The sequence below is a fragment of the Fundulus heteroclitus genome, chromosome 19 (genome assembly GCF_011125445.2).
Source record: "Fundulus heteroclitus isolate FHET01 chromosome 19, MU-UCD_Fhet_4.1, whole genome shotgun sequence".
Taxonomy (NCBI): domain Eukaryota; kingdom Metazoa; phylum Chordata; class Actinopteri; order Cyprinodontiformes; family Fundulidae; genus Fundulus; species Fundulus heteroclitus.
This window is the reverse complement of record NC_046379.1, coordinates 22,883,770-22,909,571: the sequence shown is the minus strand read 5'-3', so window position 1 is coordinate 22,909,571 and position 25,802 is coordinate 22,883,770. Positions and strand designations below refer to the sequence as shown.

Sequence of the window (25,802 nt, the reverse complement as noted above, 5' to 3'; positions counted from 1 at the left end):
AGCCGTTCTAGTTTGGCGCAAAAGGGAAACTCCCACGTATACGTTAGCAGTTAAATGCCATCGTGGTTCGGTTCGGGCTGCTACCAGATAAAGCAATGATCAGTGTTTTCGAGGGAAGCCACTACGCCTACGGCTGTCAGACAGGTGTGTGTGAGACTGCATATTTGTGGTAAAGATAGGCGGCGGGCATCGAAACCTGCAGCCACATTGGAGTTTTTTAAGGCGTGTTGTTTTAGCTTGGACCTAAATCTTTGCTCAGACACGGAAGAGACTGACACTCGGTTGGCAAGCGCGAGCTGGACGACTGACAGCTAGTCAAATAACAAAAGGCTAAGATGGCGGAGAGACGAGAAGCGAGTGATGGCGCGGTAAACTGAGGAAAGCCGATACGTTTATATCAGCGCCGAGCCGGAGCACAAGCAGGGAAGACGGATGTGTGACAGCAGAAGTCGGCCATTAGGGCAGAGGGAGGAATGTTTCTCAACCATAGCACACACAAGTACATGAGGAGTTCATTGTTTATTTTATGCTTTTTAACAAAACATGAAAACAGCATTCCTCATTTCTTGTGATTTTATAAGTCATCGTAAGCTCATTGAAAAGTTGAAATAAGAATTTTCTAGAAATCGGGAGATCACAGTATGTATCTGCAATTACAAACACAATCCCTTACAAAAGTGTTTCTTTGAAACTTTGTCACATATTTTTTTTTAAACAGAACAGCCACAAATTTAAATACATTTTGTTTTGTTTTTATGTTATTGATCAACACAAAGTGCATAGCTGAAGGGAAATGAAAACGGTACATGGTTTTCTAAATATTTTAAGAAGTAAAAACTGGAAAACATTGACGCGTGTTTATATTTAACCCCCATTGATGCGATGTCCTTAAATCAAACAGAATCATACAGTACACCTGTGTGTAATTTAATTCCCAAATAAGCCCTGTGTCAGCCTCATACTGTGGTTATATCTATTACACAGACAGGGAAACTGATTACTGACTATGACAGGATGGATGGAGCTAAATACAGGGAAATCCTGTAAGAAACCTGTTAAAGGCTGGAAAAGACTTTAGACTGGGATGAATGACCCTAAAGATACAACCAAAGCTATGCTTGAACGGTTTTTAGATCAATGATCTAGGCAAAGTGAAATTAAGAGTTAAATTCAATAAAGAATCTGTGGAAATACTTAGAAGCTGACATTGTTACTCATTCCTTGTCTAGATTACAAGGAAATGTCCATTTTCTATGTGTGCAAAGCTAGTAGAGACATAACCCAAAATACTTGCCGCTGTAATTTACAGTGAGAGGCTTAAATTGTTGACAACTGGGGTTAAATATAAATGCACCTTGTTTTCAGACTTTTATTTGTAGAACATGTTGAGAACCCCTGTTTTATTTTCTCTCAGTGTCACAATTATGGACCACTATGTCCTAAAAATCCCAAAAAACAAACAGATTTACAGGCTGCAATGCAACATTTCTGGCTGTAATGCGGTAAATGTGAAAAACCTTGGTGTAAATATTTTCGTAAAGCACTGCATAGGCTGAAATGATTAGGAATAGGTTACAAATAAAAGCAAAAAAACATAAATTCCCATGCAGGGAAAGTTGCTGGTATGATTTGGGTACTTTGACTCATATTAATGTCATACTTTGTATAAGTAGAAATCTTTTAGTCCCCAAGTAACTTAATTTGCATCATCCGTGTGTTCGTAATGGTTTTTCCATAAAACTCCCTAATTAGTTTGGACCTATTCCCAGATGGGATACGTCCAAACGTGAATCTGTTAAAATAAGAACAACCACATGTTTGTGATGACAGAAATTACCTACATGCCTGAAAAAAAAGAGCACAATGAAGCCCTCAGAGGGGAGAAGCGTCCATGATGTGCAATTCTTTCCAGTGAAGACGCACCAGAGAAGATGACGATTATGAAAGGCTGGGGAGAACAACCTTTCCAAGAAGCTTTACGCCAGCATTTTGTTTGATGTAAACTGCGTTTGTGTCATTCCAAATCTGAAGTGCATTTAAAAAAAACAACCTTTAACCCTTTCTGTTTAAACAGGAGTGACAGGACAACCAAGCAGGTAAAAAACCATGTCCGGTTTACAAAGTCAGTTACATCTTAATTTATTGTAGACAGAAAATGGGTTGTCATGTAAACAACTTGTTTTGGTGTTGTGGATTATTTTAAAATAGACAGCTTTACATTTTTTTTCTTTGTTTTAGCATAAAGAATTGGACTCATCCACAGTTTCATCTTGCCTGTAGGGGAGTGACGGGAGTCCTGGACCGGGAAGGCAGTCGCCTACTTATGAGTTTAATTTATTAAACTCTGACCACTTTCAAACGAGTGGGGGACAAGGAGCAGGGCACAGAAAACACAAACATCATATCTAAGGCAACAGAAAGAGTTTGAAACTGCAATTATATGTTTTAACAGGGCTCTGATGTTTAAACCTGTTTTTATGTAATAACTTCAGAGCTCCATTTACAAAAGACACTTTATAAAGTCAGCATTTGCTTCATCTATCATTGGATGGCTTGATTCTAAAGCAAAAAAAAACTAAAACAATTTTTTTAAAATTAAATCAAACTAATTCTGTGCTAATTCAAATCTATTGTACCCCCACTCCTATTGAATGGTGGTTGCTGGTTTTCCATACAACTTCATTGAAACGTTTTACCCAGCTTTTAGTCCTGAGCAAGATGAGGATTTATTGTCCAAATATGGTAATGCTGATTTGGTATATTGGTAATTCTTTAAAAAAAGGCTTTGTGATCCGTCTCCAGTTCTGTGAATGAGGATTCCTTTAGGAGCAGAACTTAAAGGCTTTCATTTCTCTTTTCCGTTTTTCTCGTTACCAATTCTTCTGCAACCAGGCAGACACATATTCATAGACCAGCAGCATCACCGCTCCACCTGCAACAAAATATGACAAAAGAGTCATGAGAAACAATGCTTTGTGGATATGAGAAATGTACCAAATATTCTGTTTTTTAATATGGCATTTAAACAATCATTAGTAAGATCCAGGAAACACAGATGCCTATTTCTTGGTCATTATTGGTCTTGCTGGTGCCTATCTCCTGCGGTCATTGGGCGAGAGGCGGGGTCCACCCTGGACAGGTTGGACAGTCCATCATAGGGCAACGCCGACACACAGGACAAACAAGCATGTACACACACTGATACCTAAGGGCAATTTGGAGAGACCAATTAACCTAGTCATGGTTTAAAAGTGTGGCAGGAAGCCAGAATACCCGAAGAGAACCCATGCAGAAAGATCCCAGGTTAGGATTTGAACCCAGGACCTTCTTCCTGCTAAACAACAGTACTACCAACCATACAGCCCTCAATAACTGAGCACTCCACAAAATATGAAATTTGTTAAACGATGGTAAGACTTTGATTTTTTTTTTTTTTAAATAAAGTCATAAGAAATACATTTTCCAGTTTGCAACAAGTCAACATGTGGGAAAAGGTGATCTGGAATATTTATCCACATTTTACCTTTCGGTCTGCATGCAAAACCTTGTGCCAGAAACCTAACACTGCACATCTGCAGCACTGTGAAACATAATAGTGGCAGCATTGTGTTGAGGGGATGCTGTTGTTTTTTTTAGCAGGAACAAGGAAGAGATGATGGGAGGATGGATGGAGTGAGGTATACAGCAAGAAAAACTTTGAGGCTGCAAAAGACTTGAGACAACAACCCTTGACACCAGTAAGAGCTGCTAGCTAGATGTTTGCAGACTTTTCAGTCTTTAAATGTACAAAACGCAACGAGAATTTGTGATTCTACAAAGTATTTTAACAGTCAACTGTTTTCAGATTTTGATTCATAAAAACTTTGCTAACCTTTAATAATTCTCTTTCTATTTAACAATTCTACATTATTTCTGTTTTGGTCGATAAAATAAAATCCAAAAAGCTTGGACTCAAGTTTGTGGTCTTAAACAATCCTTGACACCAATAAGAGCTACTAGCTAGATGTTTCCTGTCTGAGGTTTACAGACACTCTCCATCCAGTCTAACTGAGCTTGAACTAGCTCCTAAACAAGAAAGGACAGACTTTTCAGAGACTGTGATTCTACAAAGTATTTTAATGCTCTCCACCTTTGTTAATTCTCGTTCTACTTCACAATTACACATTAAAGGAGCAATAACTAATACTGACACCCAGTGCTACAAATCAGAAGAACACATACACAACCCCTTCACGGAGAACAGCTGTTTCTCAATGGTGTGAACGCCCACTGAATTTTTACTAACACAGAATAGGTATATTATGTTGTATTCTGTTCTTCCATGTTTGCAGGCTGCTGCTCTTTTGCCAAGATAACATACCAAATACTGTGCTCTGTTTTGGTAACCCTGGGAACTCTTATGTGATTGGCTCAGGAACCAGGAAGTAAACACAGGCTACACTCTGAACTGAAGTAGTTCCGGACCGTACCTCTAGGTTTGAAAGGAGAAAAACCTGACTAAGTTATTGTTGATGGAGAGAACTGATTGTTACTTCTTCCTGGGTGACAAGTAAGAATGAGTTTGGTTAATTTTGTAGTTGATTTCTTACTTATTGCTCCTTTAATTTTGTGTTGGTCAATAAAAAAAAATCCCAAGAAGCTGGGAATCAAGTTTTCTGGGCTTAACATCATGAAATGTGAAAAAGTTTCAAAGAGCTTAAAAATCTCTGGAAGGTACTGTAATACAAGAATCAAAAATTATTATTTAAAACTTTGGTTAGTTATAAAATTTATAATGCTGGATATTATGGCAAGGAGAGATAAACAAGCTTGTTGTGGCTTCACATCACTGGAAATGTTCAATGAAATCCCTAAATAAGCTGCTTCAAATGGTAAACTTTACAGGTATAGGTTGATGTACAAACATTTAAAACATTTTCTAACATATTACTAAGACAATAGGTAAAAGCGTAAACTATCATTGAAATGTTTTTACCTGGTCCAAGTCTCATTATCTTGGGAACCAACCCCTTGTATAGAGCCAAGTAGCTGCAGGAAAAAGTACAGACACATGTGAGTAAAAGAATCCAAATAACAAAAATGTGTAACTCTTCTCTTTTAAAATTGATAAGGAAATAAATTTTTTTTTATATCAAATATAAGTACAGCAAAATAATCAGCAAATAAATAATGAACAATTTATATTGCTTCAACTCTGATAAAAGTAGGGCTATCTCTACGAGATGCAACTTTGAAAAAGTAAATCAATAACATTTTTATTCTATAATGAAAATTGGAATAGAATATGGTGCATTAATCTGAGAAGGACCATAGGGCTCATGTTGATGATTGATCTCACCCCGCTATCCATCAGTCTGCTGGCTAGCATGCCTGTCATCCCATCGGGGGACTAACAGGCAGCGCTGGCGAGTACCTGCCCCTTAATGCGTTCAAGGTGATCAGTGGCTGCCTGCCTCTGCCTCGTGCTCCCTGTCCCGCTCCCTGCCCCCGCCAATGATGGCGTTAATAAGGCTCGACCCACTTCCTCCCTGGCCCTCTGTCTGATTAGATTGACCCGTGGAGCGCCGCGCGGCTCGTTAGGGTCTGCTTAACGATGTCTCCCATAGGGACCACTAATTAGCTGAGACTGTGTTGTGTTAAGGGAAGGGGACTGGATGTGGCGTAGGGGCCACAGTTTGTGCATGCCTGTGACAAGGTTTCAGTGCCATTCAGGCCGTTACCCCCACCCTGTCTACAAACTAACAACATCCACTAACGACAAACATCTCTTGGGGTCTTGTCTCGTCGAGCTGTATGGGGGCAAAATAGAAAGCCTGGGGCAACTGCTACCATAACATACACCTTTTCTTGAAGCCTCCATTTGGAGTTGCGATTCTCTTAGACTTGAATATATGTTCACAGTTACTACAGAATTGACAAAAATCTGCAGTAATTTGTGAGATATTTGCATTATTGTGTTGTTGTATTATTGTATAAGTAAGCAGATTGTGAGCATTGTGCGATCTAGAGTCAGATTCCTTGTATGTATACACATACCTGGGAAATCCAGCTGGTTCTGAGTTAAATTTATGGGGATTTAACTTTCATGTTTTACGGCCTTGAATTAAAGGTTTCAGAGTTTTTGAGTTAAGATTGTATCAAAAATATTATAAGCAGTTAATATCTTACTTCCAGGGCAATGCTCTCTTGGCAACTTCATTTAGCATCTACCCTTACTCCTGGCGGTATGACTGCAAGATTGATTGGTGCTTCAACTTTTGGTAAGATAGTGGAAGTTGAAGTAAAACAGTCTGCTTTCAATAATAATCATATGCAGCTGCACTTTTTAGGTGAAGGTTTTGCAATTTAGCTACATTTCTTATTTTTCACCTTTCAATAATCACGTGCCCATAGATATATCCCTGCGAAGCTCTGGTATTTGTTGTGCTGTGAGAGATGAAGCTTTACTTGTGGCTTTAGGAGTAGCATCCTAAACATGCACCCAAAGTGAAACACAATTATTCCGAAGATTGGTGGTTGAGTTTCCATTGGTTAATAAAGGATGAGGAACCAAGTCCAATGTGGCTGAACACTCAGAATTTGAAATGACCAGTACAAACTCTGCATGTTTGCTCCTTTCATATTGTCAACTAATGGCCCACGGGGGAAAATCACTACCCAACATAGTTGTTGGGCTGTGAGCTCTCAGCAGTTTAAAAAATAGATGTCAATTCTACATTATTTTTGTTTTGGTTGATAAAATAAAATCTAAAAAGCTGGGACACAAGTTTGTGGTCTTAACATGAAATGGATTAAGACCACAAACTTAACCCATAGATGTCACATCAGAGCTTTTCATAGAGTTGTGGTCCATATTAGTGCAGCTTACAAGGCAGCCAATTATGTTAGTATCTTTGAAAGATTGCATATTCATGATTATATATAATCCCATTTAAGGTATAAAAGGTGATGTCTCTACATGTTTTTTGGTCTTGCTCTGTAAGAGAGTTTGCTTACATGTAAGAATGCTGGCTCAGAAATCACACACATAATTTATTCACAAGACTCATGGACTACAGGAATGAGGTTAGATTCAGATAAACTAATCCCGTAGGCTGAAGCCAACGATTAGGTGCCAAGACCACTGCTGCCTTGTATTGTCTTAAAACAACTCCAGTTTCAGAAATGTAAAAGCTGTTTATTGAATCCTATTTCCTTTAAACAATCATTGCTTTAAACTGTAATTTCATTTGCATTGGGAGTAATTTAAACAGAACCCGATAATTAGACTGGAAATTAAAGTAGAAGATCAAGCGACACCAGTGGTACGTGAAATGTAACATGTGAAGCTTCTGGTCAGAATAACTAACTGCCTGACAGGAACATGAGCATCTGATAATGCAAAGATAATGCAATAATAATGCAAAAATCATTTACTTAAAGTGCTAAAATATTTTAGCTTTTTATAAAGTTTTACTTTCATGTGAGACAATTACTGACTGGATAAACAAAGAAGAGGGGGCAGAGCAAGTGGTTAAATCTTGCTGCCATTACAGCTTAAATGTCTGAGGTCGAAGCTAAGGTTAGAGGTGAAAGCTATGACTTCATCGTTTTCAAACTGCTGTGAGGTAGGTATTTACAAGGAAATACAGTTAAATAAAACAACTTAATATTAAAAACATTTTCCAATTTTTCCAATTAATGAACATAACTATTTCATGTCCCCTAAATATTTGGGGTCATATTTAAAAATCGAACTTAGATGATGTTGGTTATAAGGTTAATAAAATAGCGTTGACATAAACTGCTCTAACGCTTTGGAGACTGTAGTTTTTTTTTTTTAGCCACAACAAAAGTCCACTTTGGTCCCCTCTTGAACTGGCCAATAGCTTCAACCTCTGGGACGAACCAATCTAAATTTATTGTAAACCAAGCTGCCAAGAGAGTTATGTACAGTAGGTAAGATATAAACTGCTTAACTCCTTTTCCACCGAAATTCCCAGAATTTAAATACCTGGAATTTCCCCCTGGGTAATTTGCGTGCTTTCTGTTTCCACCGCTTTTAAAAGGTAGCAGAAAATATATCTAAATCAGTGTAATGACGTATGGGGAAGTTGCAAAGAAAACAGCCCTACACCTCCAGTCCAGCAGGTGGCAGTAATAAGAAAATTAACGCATCCCTTGCTGTTCCCGCTCTTACCTCAATGTAACATCTGTCACCAAACAACCGTGACAGCGTGATGCACAGAGCTGTAAAGCCATAAAAAAGGATCTTGAACTTTTGCTGTTTTACTTATTTAATCCTTGAGGAACTCCAGCAGTTGTACTGTCATTGCAGGCCTATGTTAAAGATGAGTAACTTGATAATTTCCTAATTTACTCTACTGCTCTCCAGTAAGACATCAAAATTAAATAAAACTATACCGTTTTGGAGGTTAACTTTAATCACGGCCAAAACGATTTGCTCAGTGACAAATAAAACGCTGAAATAAACCATGAGCTGATTGATATCATCTGACTGAATATTTCCTGTGTTTGACTTCAACTCGGTGTAAAGAGGGCCTTGACTGCCTGGTCAGCCGACAGCCGGCGAGACAAGCTGGTTATTAGCGCAGCGGCAACGGACATGCCCTGGAATGTTGGAGCACTTTTGCAATTAATGGAAATCTTGATCAGCTGAGCAGGTATTTGAGTTTTACACAGCTACATTCCCGCCTCAAAGCACCGTAAAAGTAAAATTTGTGTCACAGAAAGCGTGATATATAAAACTTTAACCACAATTTTTGCTGCTCACTTCCACCACTGCTGCTTCTGTTTAAACAATCTGCTGTTCTGGCTACTATGGAAATTTTCTACCATATAAAAACAGGCTGCTAACCTAAAGCCGAGGTTGATAATCAACTCTTAACTGCTAATCAAACAAAATCCTTTAATTATCTTGACATTATATTTTAGTGTTGTTGTTTTTTTTTACCCCTCTTCGCGGGACACCAATGCCATGGTCTGAAAGCAGGTGCGGTACTTGATCTCTCCTGGTATCGGCTGGGGGCCCTGGATGCGGCTCTTTGCAACGTCAAAGGGAATATTCACACATGAGGAGATGGTCCCAGACATCAGGCCGATCATAAACTTCCTCAGGAACTCTAACGTGGGATCCTGTTTAAAAGAGGAAGTTGAATCTTATGGATTTCATAAGAACATTTATTCACTAGAAACATTATTATACACTTAGATATATATTTGGTCACAAAAGAAAGATGAAGGAGTTTTAAAAAAAAATAGAAATGACAGGAAGCTGACCAACATAGTAATTTGACACTGTATTTTTATACAAGAGCGAAAGTGAAACAGAGATGATGGGACTGGAGCGCATGATTGCAAAGCTGGCATGAAAGCCCTGATCATTTTATGGTAGTAGAGAGGGGGAGCTGGAGGGGCAGATTTGTGCTTCCTGAAAGGGGTGCAGCGTTGTGATTGGCTGAGCAGAACCACATGTTCTTTGGGGAGCCAAGACGGAGGATTTATAAACAGGGTTCATGCAGGCAGACGAGGGAGGCATATGGGGACAATTTGGGTAATTGGGCTGTGACTCGGCACAGGGGTATTACTGTACCAAAGAAGCCCAGACTTGGAGAGTTCTGACAGCTAATTGGCCAGGATATTTTTACAAATGACAGCAGCCTCTCCGGTCCAGGGCTTTCTCAAGCGGCTGGACACCCCGAGAGCTGTGGTAAATCAACATCTAATCCCACTTCTTCTGTTTTTTTCAAGTGGGATGCTGGTAAGTGGGGGGGAATACAGCCACGGCCTAAGTACACCCATCAGCCCACTTCCTAACAGCCGTAAGCAAACATCTCCTCACACATCCCCTGCTGAATGATGGCAGTGTGCTATCTGCCTCCTATGTGCTATTCAAATGTCCGTACAACAGAAGCCTGGGCTCGGTAATCCAAATTTGACTATTGACACGATTGACTTGAAAGCTCATTGCTCATGTTGCTGACATGCTTTAGCAATGAACACATCAGCTCAGTCGCTAAAAGACACATAAGGCACATTTACGTAGCCCTGTGAAATTTCTTTTCTTCCATTTTGTCACATTACAACCACAGAATTTTACAGAAATGGTATTAGAAAAGCCAACATAACTTAGTGTATGATTGTGAGTGTAACCGCTTCTGTTCTGTGTTGTGCTGGATTTGTGTGTTTGGCCGGTTACATTAGGTCAAACACAAAAAGATACACGGCTTTATAGAAATAAAACAAAAGGGGAAAAAAGAACGAAAAGAAAGAAAGTGTTATGCACATGTTTTCAGCCCCTTTTCCTCTCATACTGCTTAATAAAATCAAGTGCAACCAATTGCCTTCAGAAGTGACCTAATTGGTAAACAGAGAGCACCTTTAAGTAATTTGATCTCATTCTAAATCCAGCTGTTCTGTGGAAGCCTTAGAGGTTTATTAGAGAACAAACAGCATCATGAAGATAAGATTTAACAGACAGGTCAGGTTAAGTCTCAATCAGCCTTTGGGAATAAAAACATATTCCAAGCTTTAGACATCTCACAGAGTACTTTTCAATTCATCTGCTGAAAATGGAAAGTGTTTGACACAACTACAAACCTACCAAGACATGGACGTCCACCTAAACTGATGTGTTGGGCAAGTAGAGCATTTGTCAGAGAAGGAGCTTAGAAGCCCCTGGTAATTCTGGAGGAGCTACAATTCAGACAGGAGAAATGCTTGAATGACAACTATTAGTTGTGCACTTCACAAATCTGAATTTTATGGAAAATTGGTGAGGATAGCCATTGCCGAAAGAAAGTAGAAAGAGCAAACATGTGGAAGCTGCTCAGATCAGATGAGATAACTTTTGGGCCAACTTGTAAAATGCTGTTTTGCACACAAGCCCCCCAAAAATGATGTGAGTCAGAAGAGCAAAACAGCACATCCCCCTGAACATCACCCATAGTGAAACACTGTGTTGGCAGCATCATGCAGTAGGTACGCTGTTATTCAGTTGAGACAGGTAAGCTGCTCTGAGTTCATGAGAAAATGGATAAAGCTCAATACCAGAACTGAAAGAAAACCTGTTAGATTCTGCAAAAACACTGGAAGTCTACAACAACGACCCTAAACATACAGTCAGAGCAACAACAAAATAGTTTAATCCAAAAAAGGTTCAAAATATAAAACAACTGGACTTCTATTCTGAAGCTGAAGATGTCCATCCAGGAAGCTTTCTCAATTCAAATTGTCTGGAGTAGTGTGGAGTTTCAAGCTTTATAGACCTGCTGGTGAGGCCTCGTTAGAGCTTAGATTCAGAATAGTAGTCCAGTTGTTTTCTTTTTACTATTTTTGACCTGGATGACTGAGAATCTCCACCAACAAACTGAATGGTTTAAAGCATATTGATGTGAATGGTCCAGTCAAAGTCCAAACTTAAATCCAGTGGAAAATCTGTGGCAATACTTGAAATTTTATGTTCCCAGAGGCTCTCCATATAATGTGAGAATGAGCTGGTTTACAAAGAAGAAAGGGGAAATGTTTCACTCTCTATATGTCCAAAGCTAGATGAGACACACCCCAAAAGCCTTTGAAACCAATTATACTTTTCCTTAGAACTGACAATTGTGATGTGCTTTGTGCTGGTCTATAAAAGTTTGTGGCTGTGATCTGACAAAAAGCCAAAGAGGTATGAATACTTTTACAAGTCATAGTATATTTAAAAGTGTGCAGGGTCTGTCTTTAGCCTTTCACAAACAGACATACTGCATAGCGCATACAAATTGATGTAGCCTATAAGTAACGGCCATAACCTAAGAAGGAAGTTATGTGAGTCATCCAGCCACATAATTGTTATTCACAGAGGATGACCACTGCGATGTACATTATGCAGCATTGGAAAAATGTTGAAAATATAAGAGAGCCGGGCCTCCCACTGTAACTTACTCTCGAAAATAGTACGGTTGTCTGCTTCCAATTAGTTCATTGGACTTCTAATCTAATGCTCTGGTTTGTACATGTGGAAGTGGCGTATGGTAACGTTTCCATTAAACAAAATTAACTTTTGTTTGGGCCATCAGGCACTGCCGGATGTGTAATTTGAAACTTTGAGGATGTTATGAAGAGCAAACAGACGAGGTATTAGCTGAGCTGATCTTGGAAGCTTCTTTCTGATTTCTGCTTCCTCCGTGCCGTGCGAGCTAATCATACCGTTAAACACTTGTTATTCTCCTGCAGCATTGTGGCTAGGACATGTGAGGATCCCAGAGGCTGAGGTTAGCCAAAAGTAGGCAGAGTCAGGAAAGGTTAGGCAGCGCTGAAGCACAGCAACAGGAATGTGTCACAGACAAAACTCCGAACAGGGCAGCATTTTGACTTGCATATTACCGGGCTGGTAGGAATGGCATCCTTGACGTTAAAGTAGAAGCCAAAGTAGATCATGTTGAAAACTCCATGGCGTCCCAGTGTTGATGTCAATCCCTTATTCAGACCTCTCAGTCCAAAGCCATCTGACTTCATTATGTGTCGTGCTTGGGCAAAAGCGGAGGGTTGCTGCAGAAGACAGAATTAAAAAAAGGTCTTGTCTGCTAAATGTAAACATTTAGCAGCGTTTTAAAAAGTTAGATGAGCATTTTATTCCACACAACCTCTTTGAAGGAATCTCTGTTGGCCTGGAGACTGACTTTCACCACTTCGAACGGATTGACAACGACAGCCTCAGTCAAGCCTGAGCCGAGGCCTGCTGCAGACAGCGCCTGGAGGGGAGATGGACATGATTCAAACCGAGGAGTGAGAGGATACCATTTGGGTACAAACAGAGTAACACACAACAACAGCTGCAAATGAGTTCCAAGAACACAACCAGCAACTGCTGTTTTAAGAACTTGTTCTGAGGTTGTTTTCTTTTTGTTCTTTTCTCTTTCGAAATGCAAATGTGCATCTGTCATAGCTGTCAGGATTGTTGTTAGACAAATAGTTGCATAAAACACAGAAGACACCCGAGGGTGTTAGCTGACAATGTGTTAGATATTATCTCTGAGAGTAAAGAAAAGGTGAATAAAAACAGGAAGCTGTTTCAAGTATTTTGTACTAAAGAAGGCGACTACAGTTATAATTATTTCACATACCTGCTATATAATAATAATAAAAAAAATAGAGCCTGCACAACCAGATGTATTTAAACTGGGCTTTGCATTTCTCTGCGTTTGTGCCTCTGCACCTGCAAATGTGCACGAATGCATGCTCAGCAAGATGCGTAATGGGAACATGTTGAGAACGTGTCTATAACTCATTATTCTTCCTGCTTCTTTATCCTGCTGTCAGAGCCGCAGGACGCATCCTCGCAGACATGCCTTGTGATGTTTACACAGCCAGGCGGCCACGTTTTAATTCCTTATTTGTGCTATTACTGTGTGTGTCCTCATTAATCAGAGTGAAGGCATTCAGCTGTGCCATGCTGAATGGGAGACGGAAAAGGAGAGCCGCCTCGCTAATCTGTAATTAAATTGCACTAATGATCTGACGTGATCACAGCGCTTGATATGCACAGACCTTTGGGGGATTTAGGGTTAGCAGCTCTTGCAGGAATAAGACAGTAAAGAGGAGGAGTGGGAGAAGAGGAATAAGAGCATGATGGATGAGGTAGGTAAACATTTTGCCACCATTAGCCTTAAAACTAGCAAGGGATGTTCTCTCTGTGGAGGTGGCTTTGATTCAGACTTACAGGTAAGCCATCCATCATGGCCGACAATTGGCCACCCCCTGAATTCGTGGTGTGTGATAACCACACCCCAGCAACTCAAATCTATCCGTTTCAAACTTTGTCTGAATATGGCAGCAAGATGATTACTGTGATCCAGTGATCCTCTTCCCCCTCAAGTCCTGCCATAACCTCCTCCACTGTGTACTCATCTTCTTTTACATATTTTAACTATATTAATATCTGCTTATGACTCAATAGTCAAGTAATTAATTCATTGCACTTGGTGGCTGACCATCTATTTGTTTGATTTTTTTGTTATTGTGAGAAATATAATTTTTATTTACTAAAAATTTTGTTTCTGTCTGTATCTGTACTGAAGATGTCTATAGAGTTAAGCTCATGATAACAATAAATGAAAAACTAATTTGTTAATCGGCATTCAGTAGTTATTGTAAATGAGTCATACAGTTGTAAAGTAACAACTCCCGCCAGATGGAGGCTGGTAAGAAAAAAAAAAAAAAAAGTAAAACGGTTCCTGCCTATGGATCCAATGCAAACCTATGAAATAATGAAATAAATCAATCAACTGTACAACTCTAAAGTTGGCCATCGTCTAATATTATTAATCATGTTATACATTTTTGGGGACAATCATGCTTCACTGTTAACAGAAGTCTGAAAAAGTTATATAAGGTGGTAAACTAACATTATTTACTTAGTGAAGCTTTTTTTATGATAAACAACGAACTTTACTTATTATTTTAAATGGTTTTCACTTAGTACTGACACTTCTTCATAATCATCTAGCCTATATTTGATATTTCTGGAATTAAGATTTTTTTCAAATTTTACTATCCATTTCCTATAAACTGAGCTGTAATCATAGTCATCTTTATTTCCACATATATTCCAATGGTGTCCTCTGCGTATAACTCATACCTTAGGGAACAGTGGGCTGCCACTGTGCGGCGCCCGGGGCTAAGGGTCTTGCTCTGGAAGCCAGAGGGGCAGTCTGCGGGGTTTGAACCGGACACTTGCAGCCTTCTCAGCATTCTCAGAGTGCAAGCGCACGGCTCTAGTCATTAGGCCACCACTCGCCTCAAACAGCACACTTCTAAGCTGTTGTGTTAGGTTTGCATCAACAAACAACAATTTCCTGTCAGATGTTTCCATGACATGACGGAGTACAGACCGCTTCAATTGCCCTCTTTGTACTCCTGTACTCAGAACGTACATTCTGTTGTACTTCCCAAAAAAATGCATGACGAGAGCCATATAACGACTTGTGTACTTGGGTATCGAGAAGCGGCCCTGGACGTCTGGCAAACCGATTTCATGAATCCGCCATTTTGTAGTCCAAGCTCAAGGATGCCGAAGCTACAAGTGGATAAGTCAAAAATGTCCCATTGTTTATTACAAAAATGTTTATACTACAAAAATGGCCGAACGAGGTGGAGTGGAACGCTCTAAGACCTCTAGAGGGGCGGGGTGTGAAGTGCCTCATTTAGATTTAAAGAGACCGCACCAAAACCAGTTGCTCTCAGATGAACCTCAGAACAGGGGGAAAAAGACGAGCTGTGGAGCAACAGTAACGAGGAATTCAGACCAAGGCATTGCTGTTCCTCTTTATTTAGACCACAACCAAATGATTTCAATGTGAAAAGGAAGGCACTAAAACGCATGATATGTCCTCTTAAAAACCTAACTCAGCTTTAAACTTCTCCATAGCTTTCTCCACGACCTGTCTGCTTATTTTCTTGGTCTTCAGGATGCAGTTTGTTCACTAATGCTTTCTAACAAACCTCTAAAGTCATCAAAAAACAGCTGCATTCATACTCAGATTCAGTTACACCCGCGGGAACTCCGTGTACCAATTAGTTGACTTCTAAAGGAAAAAGGATTCACTTTTTATTTTATTTAGGGATCTCAGACAAAAAGTGGCTAAACGCAAATGCCTGTCACACCTTTACTCAACATGTTTGCTCTGCTGTGTGTTGGTCTGTCACATGATAAAATAGCAACAATGACTGTATTGTGGCAAAAGTGAAAAAAATTAAATAAAATTAAGATTTATGAATAGTTTTCAAGGTACTAAACACAATATTTAAATCTGCTGTTAGGACTCATTACATTAATGCCAATCAATAAATGTACCCAAAGATTGCTAGTGGAAAAAAGGCAGTTTTCAAACTTTGTCATTGGTACTCTGTTGACAGTCATGAAGGTGACCAGCTAGGGAGGAATGGTGGCCTATTATAGAGCAGGGTGCAAGTTCCCGACTAGGTATCCCACAGATAACCACTCTGGGTGCCCTAAACAAGACCCTTAGCCCCAGAAGGCTCCATGGACTCCGTACAGTGGGGGCCCACTGCTCCTGAAGGGGGTAAATGCAGGGGAACAATTAATTGGACCATGTTGCAATAACAACCCATTAATAATAATAATAATAATAATAATAATAATAATAATAATAATAATATATTTGTGATATTTGTGATATATTTATTTTCCAAGACCTTCCAGATTTCTTTTGATTTTACCAATCACACATGATAAAACCCTGATTTAAAACAACAATTAACCTCAAAGGTTTGATCTTACAAATCACTATTATGTAGAAAGGCTCTTACATTTTTTTTTTTTTACAAGCTATTATCTGTTTTTATTATACATCAGTGATAGGCCTGTCATTTCTGAGCGTGCCAGTCATCAACACTAATGTTAAGCACATGTGATGCTTTCACATGTGCTTAACATTTAACAAAGATGATATTCCATATTGCTTTTGTCAGCTAATCCCTACATAAATATGTATTTTTATTCAGCGCCATCTGATGCGTCTTTAATGCCTGAAAAGAAAAGGTATTTTATATTTGTCATACTGATATATATATAAAAAAAAAACATGTTAAAGTTTAAGTTACCGAGCCTCTGCGATGAGTTAGCATGTCAACAGACATAAGGCTTGGAAAAAAAAACTAAAACCTAACTAAAAAAACAACAATCTAGACTGAATGACACGGCAATTTCCCTTCTAAATGTAGATAAGCATAACTCATTGTTCAAGCAGCACTGAAGGTTGAATGTTGATAAGAATATTTGCACCAACATGAAGTTATTTGCCTGGTAAAATTCTTCTTGGTGTTTGTGTTTGTTTCAACTGACATTTGTAGTTAAGGAGACGTCAGGTGAACTATTCTTCCTGGTTCTCGCTTTGCTGTTTGCGTGTGTGTGTGTGTGTGTGTCTGTGTGTGTGTGTTTATTATTTTTTTAAGCAACAGTGTATTCAGGTGCTTCTGTCTGACATACTCACCACTCCAGGAGACAAAGGGGTGAGACTGAGCAACTTCTTGTACTGCTCAAAGGTGAAAAACTGCAGAGGTAAGATCAGGATTAATGACGTGTCAGAAAGTCTCTCTGTAGCGTAGCAAGCAACAGCATCCACACAAAGAGTGCGCATACAGACACGGACACATCTGAATACTTTTATTCTGTGTGTGGGGGGGGGGGAATGTATTCAACGAAATCCTAAACAATGCTTTTAAACTAATTAGAACGGAAGCCTTTTTTTTAGTTATACCTTATATTTTTATCCTATTCTGTCGGTTTCCATGAACTTCCCCTGTCTAACGTGACTTTCTGGTTCTCTGGGCTGGACGCCATCTACATGCCAGCCAGTTGTTTGGGAGGCATGTAGAGAAAAAGCCTTTTCCGTCCTAACACAACTGGTTAACATGTGGAGTTGGCCAACTCTACTTAGACTTAAACTGGAAGTGTGTGTTTTGGTGAGACAAAGAGAGACAACAATTGAGCGTTCAGATAAAAATTTGAGGTAGGTTAGCTTTGCAACACAGGAAGGCCATTTTTAAAAAGCACCTCATGCTCACTGTTAAATATGGTGGAGGATCTGGGATGTTGAGTGCCTGTTTCTCTTCCAAAGGGAACTGGTGTAGTCTACCAGTAAACTGGAAAGAGATGTCTTCGGGTCTTCTAGCGGGATAATTATCCAAAACATATAGCCAGGTAAAGACAGAAATGGTTGGCCAGACACAAAATCAAGGACCCAGGATCTATGTCAGCGCTTTGAGTGGTCAGTATGACTAGGAGAGCGTTATATAAATTCAGTCCATTTACCATGTACCTTCTTGCACAAAACCTCAGCGTTGTTCTGCTGGAAAAAGGAGGTTGTAGAAAGTATGGTACAATTGTTCCACTGGGGATTCTTTTAAAAACTTTAGTTTCTCAACAAGCGACCACAAGTCGATCCATTACCTTGTGGTCGTGCTAAATAATCACATTTTTCAAAAAGCTTCTGTGTTAGATTATACGTACGTCTGCAATAAAACATAGTTTTATTTTAAAGGATAATTTGAGATTTTATTTTAGTTATGTTTATTGACGCTGGTATCAGTAATAGTCCCCTATCCTGTGGTAGAAAGCTGGCATATCGTCCAGTAAATTGACTGTAAACTGATAGCTACTTGTCTTTTGACTTAAACATCAATTAACTTGAGCACGTCAGTTTTTGCTAATAACTATTTGCACACCTTTTAACTTCTCCGAAAATGTTTGACTGATACATTCATGCAATTGAACCGTGTTTTACATTGTTCTGTAAAGTGGTTGTCATCTGTCTTTTTTGACTTGAACATTTAAATCTTATCAGACGCTAGGGACTATTTCCACGCTCTTTAGCATCTCAGGAAGTGTTGTTGATGCATTCAATTTGAACAATTATGTCTTGTTTTGTGTCTGTGTTTTATGTGTGAATTCTGAGCCGTTGCTACATAATGACAATAAAGATTCTTGATAGCCCTGTGAGCTAGTGGGAAGTAAATAAATCGTCTGAGGCTGTCAGACGTACACTGTCTGTTCAGGAAGGCTTCTGCAATTTGGAACAACTCAAACTGAAAAAATGTTCATATCAAAAGGGACAGAATATGTTGGTGGATCAACAGTCTACACTTTTACAATTCAGTTTGTATTTAAAACACTTTAATTTCCCTTTGGGATTAATAAACAACCACATTAAAATGCATTTATAATATACTAATAACAATAAATGCAATAGATCATTGTTTAGTTTGGTGCTGTTGTGTTCAACTAAACAAAGTCTGTGTTTCTATGTGAGGTTTTGTTGGTTGAGCCCGCTAGCTGTCTCAATCTGCCAGATCAGCTGCAACTCATCTGTGGGGTCTAGCTCTGCCAAGAATGGAAGAAACTTTTAGAGACTGCGTCAGTCGTGCAACTGCATAGAAGATGTAGGTCTGTATCCTTTCCAGGACTTGTAGATGTTTGAGAATTATGAGGGCAGAACGACAATAAACTGAGTCGCCAAATCAGCTGGTGCTGTGGACTGATGCCAAACTAACTCTTGAAGGCTTTTGACACATCTTTACCAGTGCTGCTAACAAATTTTCATTAAAGCACTTACCATTAGATGCAGCTACCTCAGATTCCAGATTTGAAAATTGAACTTCAACTCTTTGCTACCCAGTTTGATTTCTAATGTCAGAGGTAGGCAGAAAACCCTGATATGTTCATCTGTATCAAATACTAGTTGAGGTGGTTGAACAAGAGCTTTAATTTGCTTTAATATTTGGGTACAGTAATTCCTCGCCATCAGCCAGTTCTGCTTGCCGTGTGAGCGGCTACCACATCTTCTCAGTGTGAGTGCTTATTTATAAAGTTCACTTGGTCTACAGCACCTCATTACAGAGCAGCATAGTGCCAAGTAGCCCCCCCCATCCCAAACTGAACCTCCAACGAGTAATTCTGCTCTCTAACGACTATCAAAAGATGACGCCCGTGGGATGGCTTACAGCAAATGCTTGTAAGTCAATATTTGGTTGGTGAACAGAGCAAACAGGAGTGTCTGAAAAGGCAGACATGGTTGAGGGCGTTATGTGTTTAATCAACACGTGCGTACCAAGTAAGAGCAGTTTGAGTGTTTTCATATGGTAGTAGAGCAGCGCACAATGGAACCAGATCCAGAGCCTTGCGTGACATCCTGAGAGGCTTTTCAGCTTTCAATAGACAAACACACGCTTCCTTTATCCTACCTTCACTGCTCTCTTCGGTGTCTCTGCCAGGATCGGAGGCAGGATTCCCTTGTAGAAGCCAAAGATTCTGCAGGAAGAGAAAATTAATTGTTGTTGTGTCTTTTACTTTAACAGTCAGCTGTTGAGTTGTATTTAGATCGAAAAGGCATAAAAGGTAAATCACCACTAATTTATGACCGCGGGTATCGAGTGAACACTCACTTTAAATTTCACATCAACAAACAGGCTTTTAGGAGCACTGACTTATATCTAGATTAGACACATTTTTTATTGCTTTTATTATTTATTCTATTTTGTCTGACTGATGTGGTGATGTTGGACTACTTTTATTTTAAACACGGTTGTACAGGAGAACTACATTACTGTCTAAACATCTAGACGCACCTCAAGTTTTGGTTTAGCTTCTTTTCTTTGAATCTTTTGTTAAAGATAGGGGAGTGAGGCTAGGCAATATTTCTATTGGCTTTATAAAATACTTTGAAATCCTTTCTTGTGGCTAACCTATTTTCCCCTAATTTTCATCTGAACCGGCTGTGTTTGCTAAACCTCTTCATCATTCAGGCACACGAAAGGTTTGTAAACCAACAGAGAACTTTTCAGAGAGCCTATTTTAAATGTAATATTTAGGAACTTTGTTACCAGCTGCCTGTCATGAGACACAATTTATTCATCAGTTAAATGTAGAAGACCAAATACAACACAGTGAAACCAGAAAAATATTGTTTTAGCTCCAACAAGGAACTAGTTGAAGGATTATACTTCTCTCAGCTGCTAACCTGCTCCATCTCTGCACTATATTCACAATACAGACCGCATTGATCATATGGCGACGTAAAACGTTGATCAATTCCCGCATATGGAAGTAGTTTGTACCTCTTTCTGCTAAAGGTAGCCGTTTTCCCCTTCATATGACATTTTAGCCACCAGAAGTAACAATGATGTGTGAACAAATATTTCCTCATAGCAAGCTCCGGTTTCAGATGAAATAAGATAAGTTCTGAGTACAAGAAAAACAGAAAACTATCAGTTAGGAAGCACCTTCAGGATAGGGTTTCTAAATCAATAAGTGATCTTAATGTCTGATTGAAAAAAACATTGAACTATTGCAGCTTTGTCGCTGAAGATAAAATTTTAAAGCTACATTTTATTAGTTAGGAAACTTCTTAAACACAGCCCCTTCAGGTATGTGCCATTCAAATTTGTCATTACTGACCAAAAAAAAAATGTAATCATGCTTCGTTGAACATGATTATATCCCATTACTGTCGGGTAATGAATTCAAATGAGTGTTCAGTTTTTATCTCAGGGTGCTGGCTCAGAATATGCACAGAGTTTCCTCTCACCTACAATGCTAAAGCCAATTGTGGAGCCAACCTCCACAATTTGTTGGATTGTTCTTAAATCACTGTAGATTTTCCCCCTGACCAAGCAATGCCTGTAACGCTGAACATCACATTTTTCACCTTTTCTTTTCTATCAAATTTACCATGAGGTTTCAAAATAAACATGCATACAAAATAAAAAAGAAGGCAATCTGCAGGTTGCAAAAGTTACTGATCTTTGTGAAACTGATGCCTTTAGCTATAGATGTAATTACATTATGCAGTATATAGAAATATGGATTTATTCTAAGCTAAATATATGCACCATGTATCATTTAAAAATGGACAACCTTTGTGATGATAAATAGATCATTAAGCCCAACAATTTTTGTACTCCTGAAATAATTAGATTTCATTCAAACAAGAAGTTTGCTTAGTAAGAAATTAGTCAGGCATCTTTCAAAAGATAACTAAACAATGTAAAAGAGTATCAGTTTAAAAAGTAATTTATCTGTTTTCATTTACTTCTTAATTAAAAATGACATGTCAAACCTGATTTATAGCCTTCTCAATTATCACTTTTACGAGTCTCATTCACCCCACCACACTCACAATGCTCATATGCTCATACAGTGAGATTAAGCGCCTGGGCATGGAAACGCTGACAAAGCTGGGGCAAGCTAGCTCTCAGATATTCCACAGCAAGACAACTCTTCCCACCGAACTACAGCCACCAAAGGACCTGCCTTTTTACACAACTTTGTAATTTAAAGGCTGATTTTGTTTTATGGGCACTTTGTAGATGAAACTGACGCGCACATTTTGATTTGCACAAGTTTAGGGCATGCAAATAGCTTGGAGGATGAACAAGCTATTTGCATGTCAGTTTTGTAGCAGAAATCGGTATGTCACAATTCCCTAGATCAGGGGTTCCCAAACTTTTTATGTCCCAGCCGGGTTGACGCACCCCCAAGGTTAATTAATTATTATATTAGATAGATAGATAGATAGATAGATAGATAGATAGATAGATAGATAGATAGATAGATAGATAGATAGATAGATAGATAGATAGATAGATAGATAGATAGATAGATAGATAGATAGATAGATAGATAGATAGATAGATAGATAGATAGATAGATAGATAGATAGATAGATAGATAGATAGATAGATAGATAGATAGATAGATAGATAGATAGATAGATAGATAGATAGATAGATAGATAGATAGATAGATAGATAGATAGATAGATAGATAGATAGATAGATAGATAGATAGATAGATAGATAGAAAACTTTCGGCCCAAATTAAATGTTTCCTCTGCTGATGTAAACGACGTAAAGATCCGTTGCAATTCTCTCCTCTGTTGCCTCCAATTTCTCTCTCACTCTCTTCCTCTCCTCTTTAATGACTAACTTTCACCTCTTCCCCTGATTTCAGCCTATTGAGCGTATTTGCGAAAATTATTGAAGCACAGACCACAAGCCTTATGAGCATATACAGCATAATGCAAATTTTTCATCTTAAAATGAAGCGTAGAAGAATATTTCTTCTAAATAAATACAGTTTATTAACATTTTCGTGTTAATAATGTATCGTTCCGTTATGACACCCAAGCACCAGACAGAGGTTTTGCTGCTAACACTTTATTTTAGGACGAACTGGACAGGAAAGCTTTCACTCCGCCAGTCCCCCGAATCACGACTCCTCTCCCCGGAAGCCACACATTTCTTCCGGTATGACCCCAAAGCGATCTGATTTAAAGGAACAGTAAGTGTGCAACAGCATTTAGCAATAAAATCTATTAAGGATCCTTACAATACATTTTTATTTATCTTTTAAATTAACAGTTTTTTGAGCTTTATAAAAGAAATGCTTATTTACACATCTTTATTGTGTGTGGGGAAAAAAACACGGTCAGACGCCATTACAGTTTTCGCCTCGCACACCCCCTAGTGGCAGCTTGCGCACCACTTTTGGAAACCCTGCCCTAGATTATCCCTAAAGTTTGCTTTTCAGATAACTTTAATTAAGAGAAAACCTTGTGCCCAGATTTTGAATCAGAGCCCCCAAGTTCCTCGCCATGAACATCTCAACTAACCTCACCTGGACCAGCAGCAACCAACTCTGGGGTGAAGAGGGCCCAACAACAGCTTCACTTCCTGGAGAGGCAGCGGTGGTATTATTGCCCATTTAACGAGGTGAACTGCTCAATACATCGTGATTTTGATGCTAGGCTATATCGCCCAGGCCTACTGCAGTGCTCAGGTTTGAAGGTCCTTGTAATGCTTTGTAAGAACAGCTGAAAGGATTGTAGGGTGCATTCTCCACTCAATTCAGGATATTTTTCTCACATACTACATGTGCAGATCTCCAGCAATATTCAAAGACCCCACGCACCACTCATGGACTCTTTAACCTTCTCCCATCAGACATGAGGTTACAGAGTTTGAAGACCAGAAGAGCTAGACTGTGTAACAGCTTCTTCCTTTAGATTGCCAGAGCCCTTAACGTTCACAAACACAGCTTTTTGCCTTCAGCCCAACAGTAACGCACACCTCTCTTTGAACTTTAGCCAACTCAACAGTCTGAATAGATTAATTCTACCTCATTTTTGTTTCTGGTGCTAGCTAATCCCCTTGTTCTCAGGCCTATTCACAGCCCCGGACTGTTTTGGTTTGTTCTGTCTTGTACGTTGTTTTGTTCTGACTGGTGTCACTTTATGTGTAGGATTCTGCACAAAATGACATTTTGTTCAACTATGCTCTGGATGTGAAGAATGACAAAGAAAACAAGAACCTTTTCATTTATGGAGTAAGATCTGTTTCACCATAGGAAGGTAAAATTCATAGAATTTGCAATTTTCTTCTAATAATCATAAGTTCAGTGAAAGTACTGACTTTTCGCAGGTCCTCAGCGATATCCACCTCAACTCTGAGGAGACTTCGGTGTTTCAGAAAAGTGAACATTTTCAAGCCAACTTAATGCCATATTTGACCCTCCATTCAGAGATTTCAATTAAACCATCAAAATTAAGTAAAAAAAAAGAAAAGAAACCGGCTTTCTAAAACAAACAACATGGGTTATTTTATCCTACTTTTCCAACCTCCCCCACTGTACACCAGGTTTCAGCCGCAGAGGACACTACATTTCTTCTAGACTCCAGCTAACAAGACAGGAACGGTAAGTGAATTATGGCGGTTTGGAAGCACAAGTACTGAGACATTTTTCCAAAACCACAAATCCAAGTAAGGGAGATCTTCAGGTGTATGACAAGGAAATGGGTCAAGAGCACTTTCAAAATATTATATACTGGACATTTTAAAAAGTGGTTAACAATATAATTTGGGTCATAATTCCATCTTAGCTTTGTCAGTACTGATTAAAAAGTGTGTTTTGAGCCAGAAAATGAAGAAAATATAACACTGGCTGTATTTTGAAATGAATCAGTTTACAGTAAGTTGAAGCATTTGAAGACAACTAGTTGGATTGTTCAGAAGCCTTCAAGTCATTTTTAGTCATGCACTGACTGTACATGGAGACAAATGATAAGTCACCTTTTGGTATTCATTGCAGGTGATAATACAATGCTTTGTTTTGCTCGAGGAGCACAAAGGGTGTTTCGTATACATTCAGAAGTGCACACGCTTGCGTTTCCCACAGCCTTGGATTTAGTAAAAACATGGGTAGAATAGTTCATATGTTTGAACTTGTAAGGTTTACAGCAGTGGGGCTACACTGATGGTATGATACAGGTACCTAAATGTAATGTTTACATACAACATTTATTCAAATTAACTAACATCTTGTAGCATGACAGTTGGAATTTCTTGAACTCCAATGTGTCAAAACAGCAAAGATTAATGTTCGAATTTTTAATTATTGGGTTCGGTGTTGATAAACTGTCACTGGCAACAGCCTACTACCTGTTCCCTGCTCTCATGTCTAAATGTTGTTTTAAGGGGATTGCCTCAAAATGAAACAGGTCCAACAGGTCCAAATCTTTAAACAACCCTTATGCATTTTAAAAGACTATCGACTAATCTAAGACTTTCTTTGCAGGTTTAAAATATATGGATTGTTTTGGATAAAGATGGAATGGTTTGACATGAACCTAAATGAACCTGTGGGAAATAATCAGTGCAAAAACAGTAAACAAGAGCGTTTCCACGGGAACATGCTGTCAAAAGCTTTTTTTATTCTAACACTTCCTTGTATATTTGTAAATGGAGCCTTTTCCATGGCCAGACAGATATTCCATTCATGGAAAATGGCAAACCTGTATTTCAGCGGCAGCCTTTTAAAGCCTCCTGAGTACGTTTGAGTTACTTGTATGCTACCTTTGAAAAAATTTAAAATTTATCACAAGCACCATTGTTGCTTGTGATAAAAATGCTTACTAGATTTACTAACAGATGTTTTAATACCTCATTTCCCAGAAATGCCCAAATTAACCACAAACCATCATCCATTGGTATATACACTCACCGGCCACTTTATTAGGTACCCCATGCTAGTAACGGGTTGGACCCCCTTTTGCCTTTAGAACTGCCTCAATTCTTCGTGGCATAGATTCAACAAGGTGCTGGAAGCATTCCTCAGGGAGTTTGGTCCATATTGACATGATGGCATCACACAGTTGCCGCAGATTTGTCAGCTGCACATCCATGATGCGAATCTCCCGTTCCACCACATCCCAAAGATGCTCTATTGGATTGAGATCTGGTGA

The 25,802-nt window shown here is 39.0% G+C and overlaps 1 protein-coding gene across 2 annotated transcripts in view; it reads right to left on the bottom strand.

The window, feature by feature from the left end:
- Positions 1–500: 500 nt before the first annotated feature.
- The window catches only part of slc25a21 (solute carrier family 25 member 21), a 148,147-nt gene continuing 122,845 nt past the window's right edge, over positions 501–25,802 (bottom strand). For both annotated transcript variants that reach the window (XM_036150546.1, XM_036150547.1), the window contains 7 exons: positions 19,747–19,813; positions 16,998–17,057; positions 12,630–12,737; positions 12,370–12,534; positions 8,954–9,135; positions 4,976–5,028; positions 501–2,932 (listed from right to left, as the gene is read on the bottom strand). In XM_036150546.1, the coding sequence (XP_036006439.1) occupies positions 2,871–2,932; positions 4,976–5,028; positions 8,954–9,135; positions 12,370–12,534; positions 12,630–12,737; positions 16,998–17,057; positions 19,747–19,813 (697 nt within the window). In that variant the 3' untranslated portion in view covers positions 501–2,870. The remainder of the gene's footprint in view (positions 2,933–4,975; positions 5,029–8,953; positions 9,136–12,369; positions 12,535–12,629; positions 12,738–16,997; positions 17,058–19,746; positions 19,814–25,802) is intronic.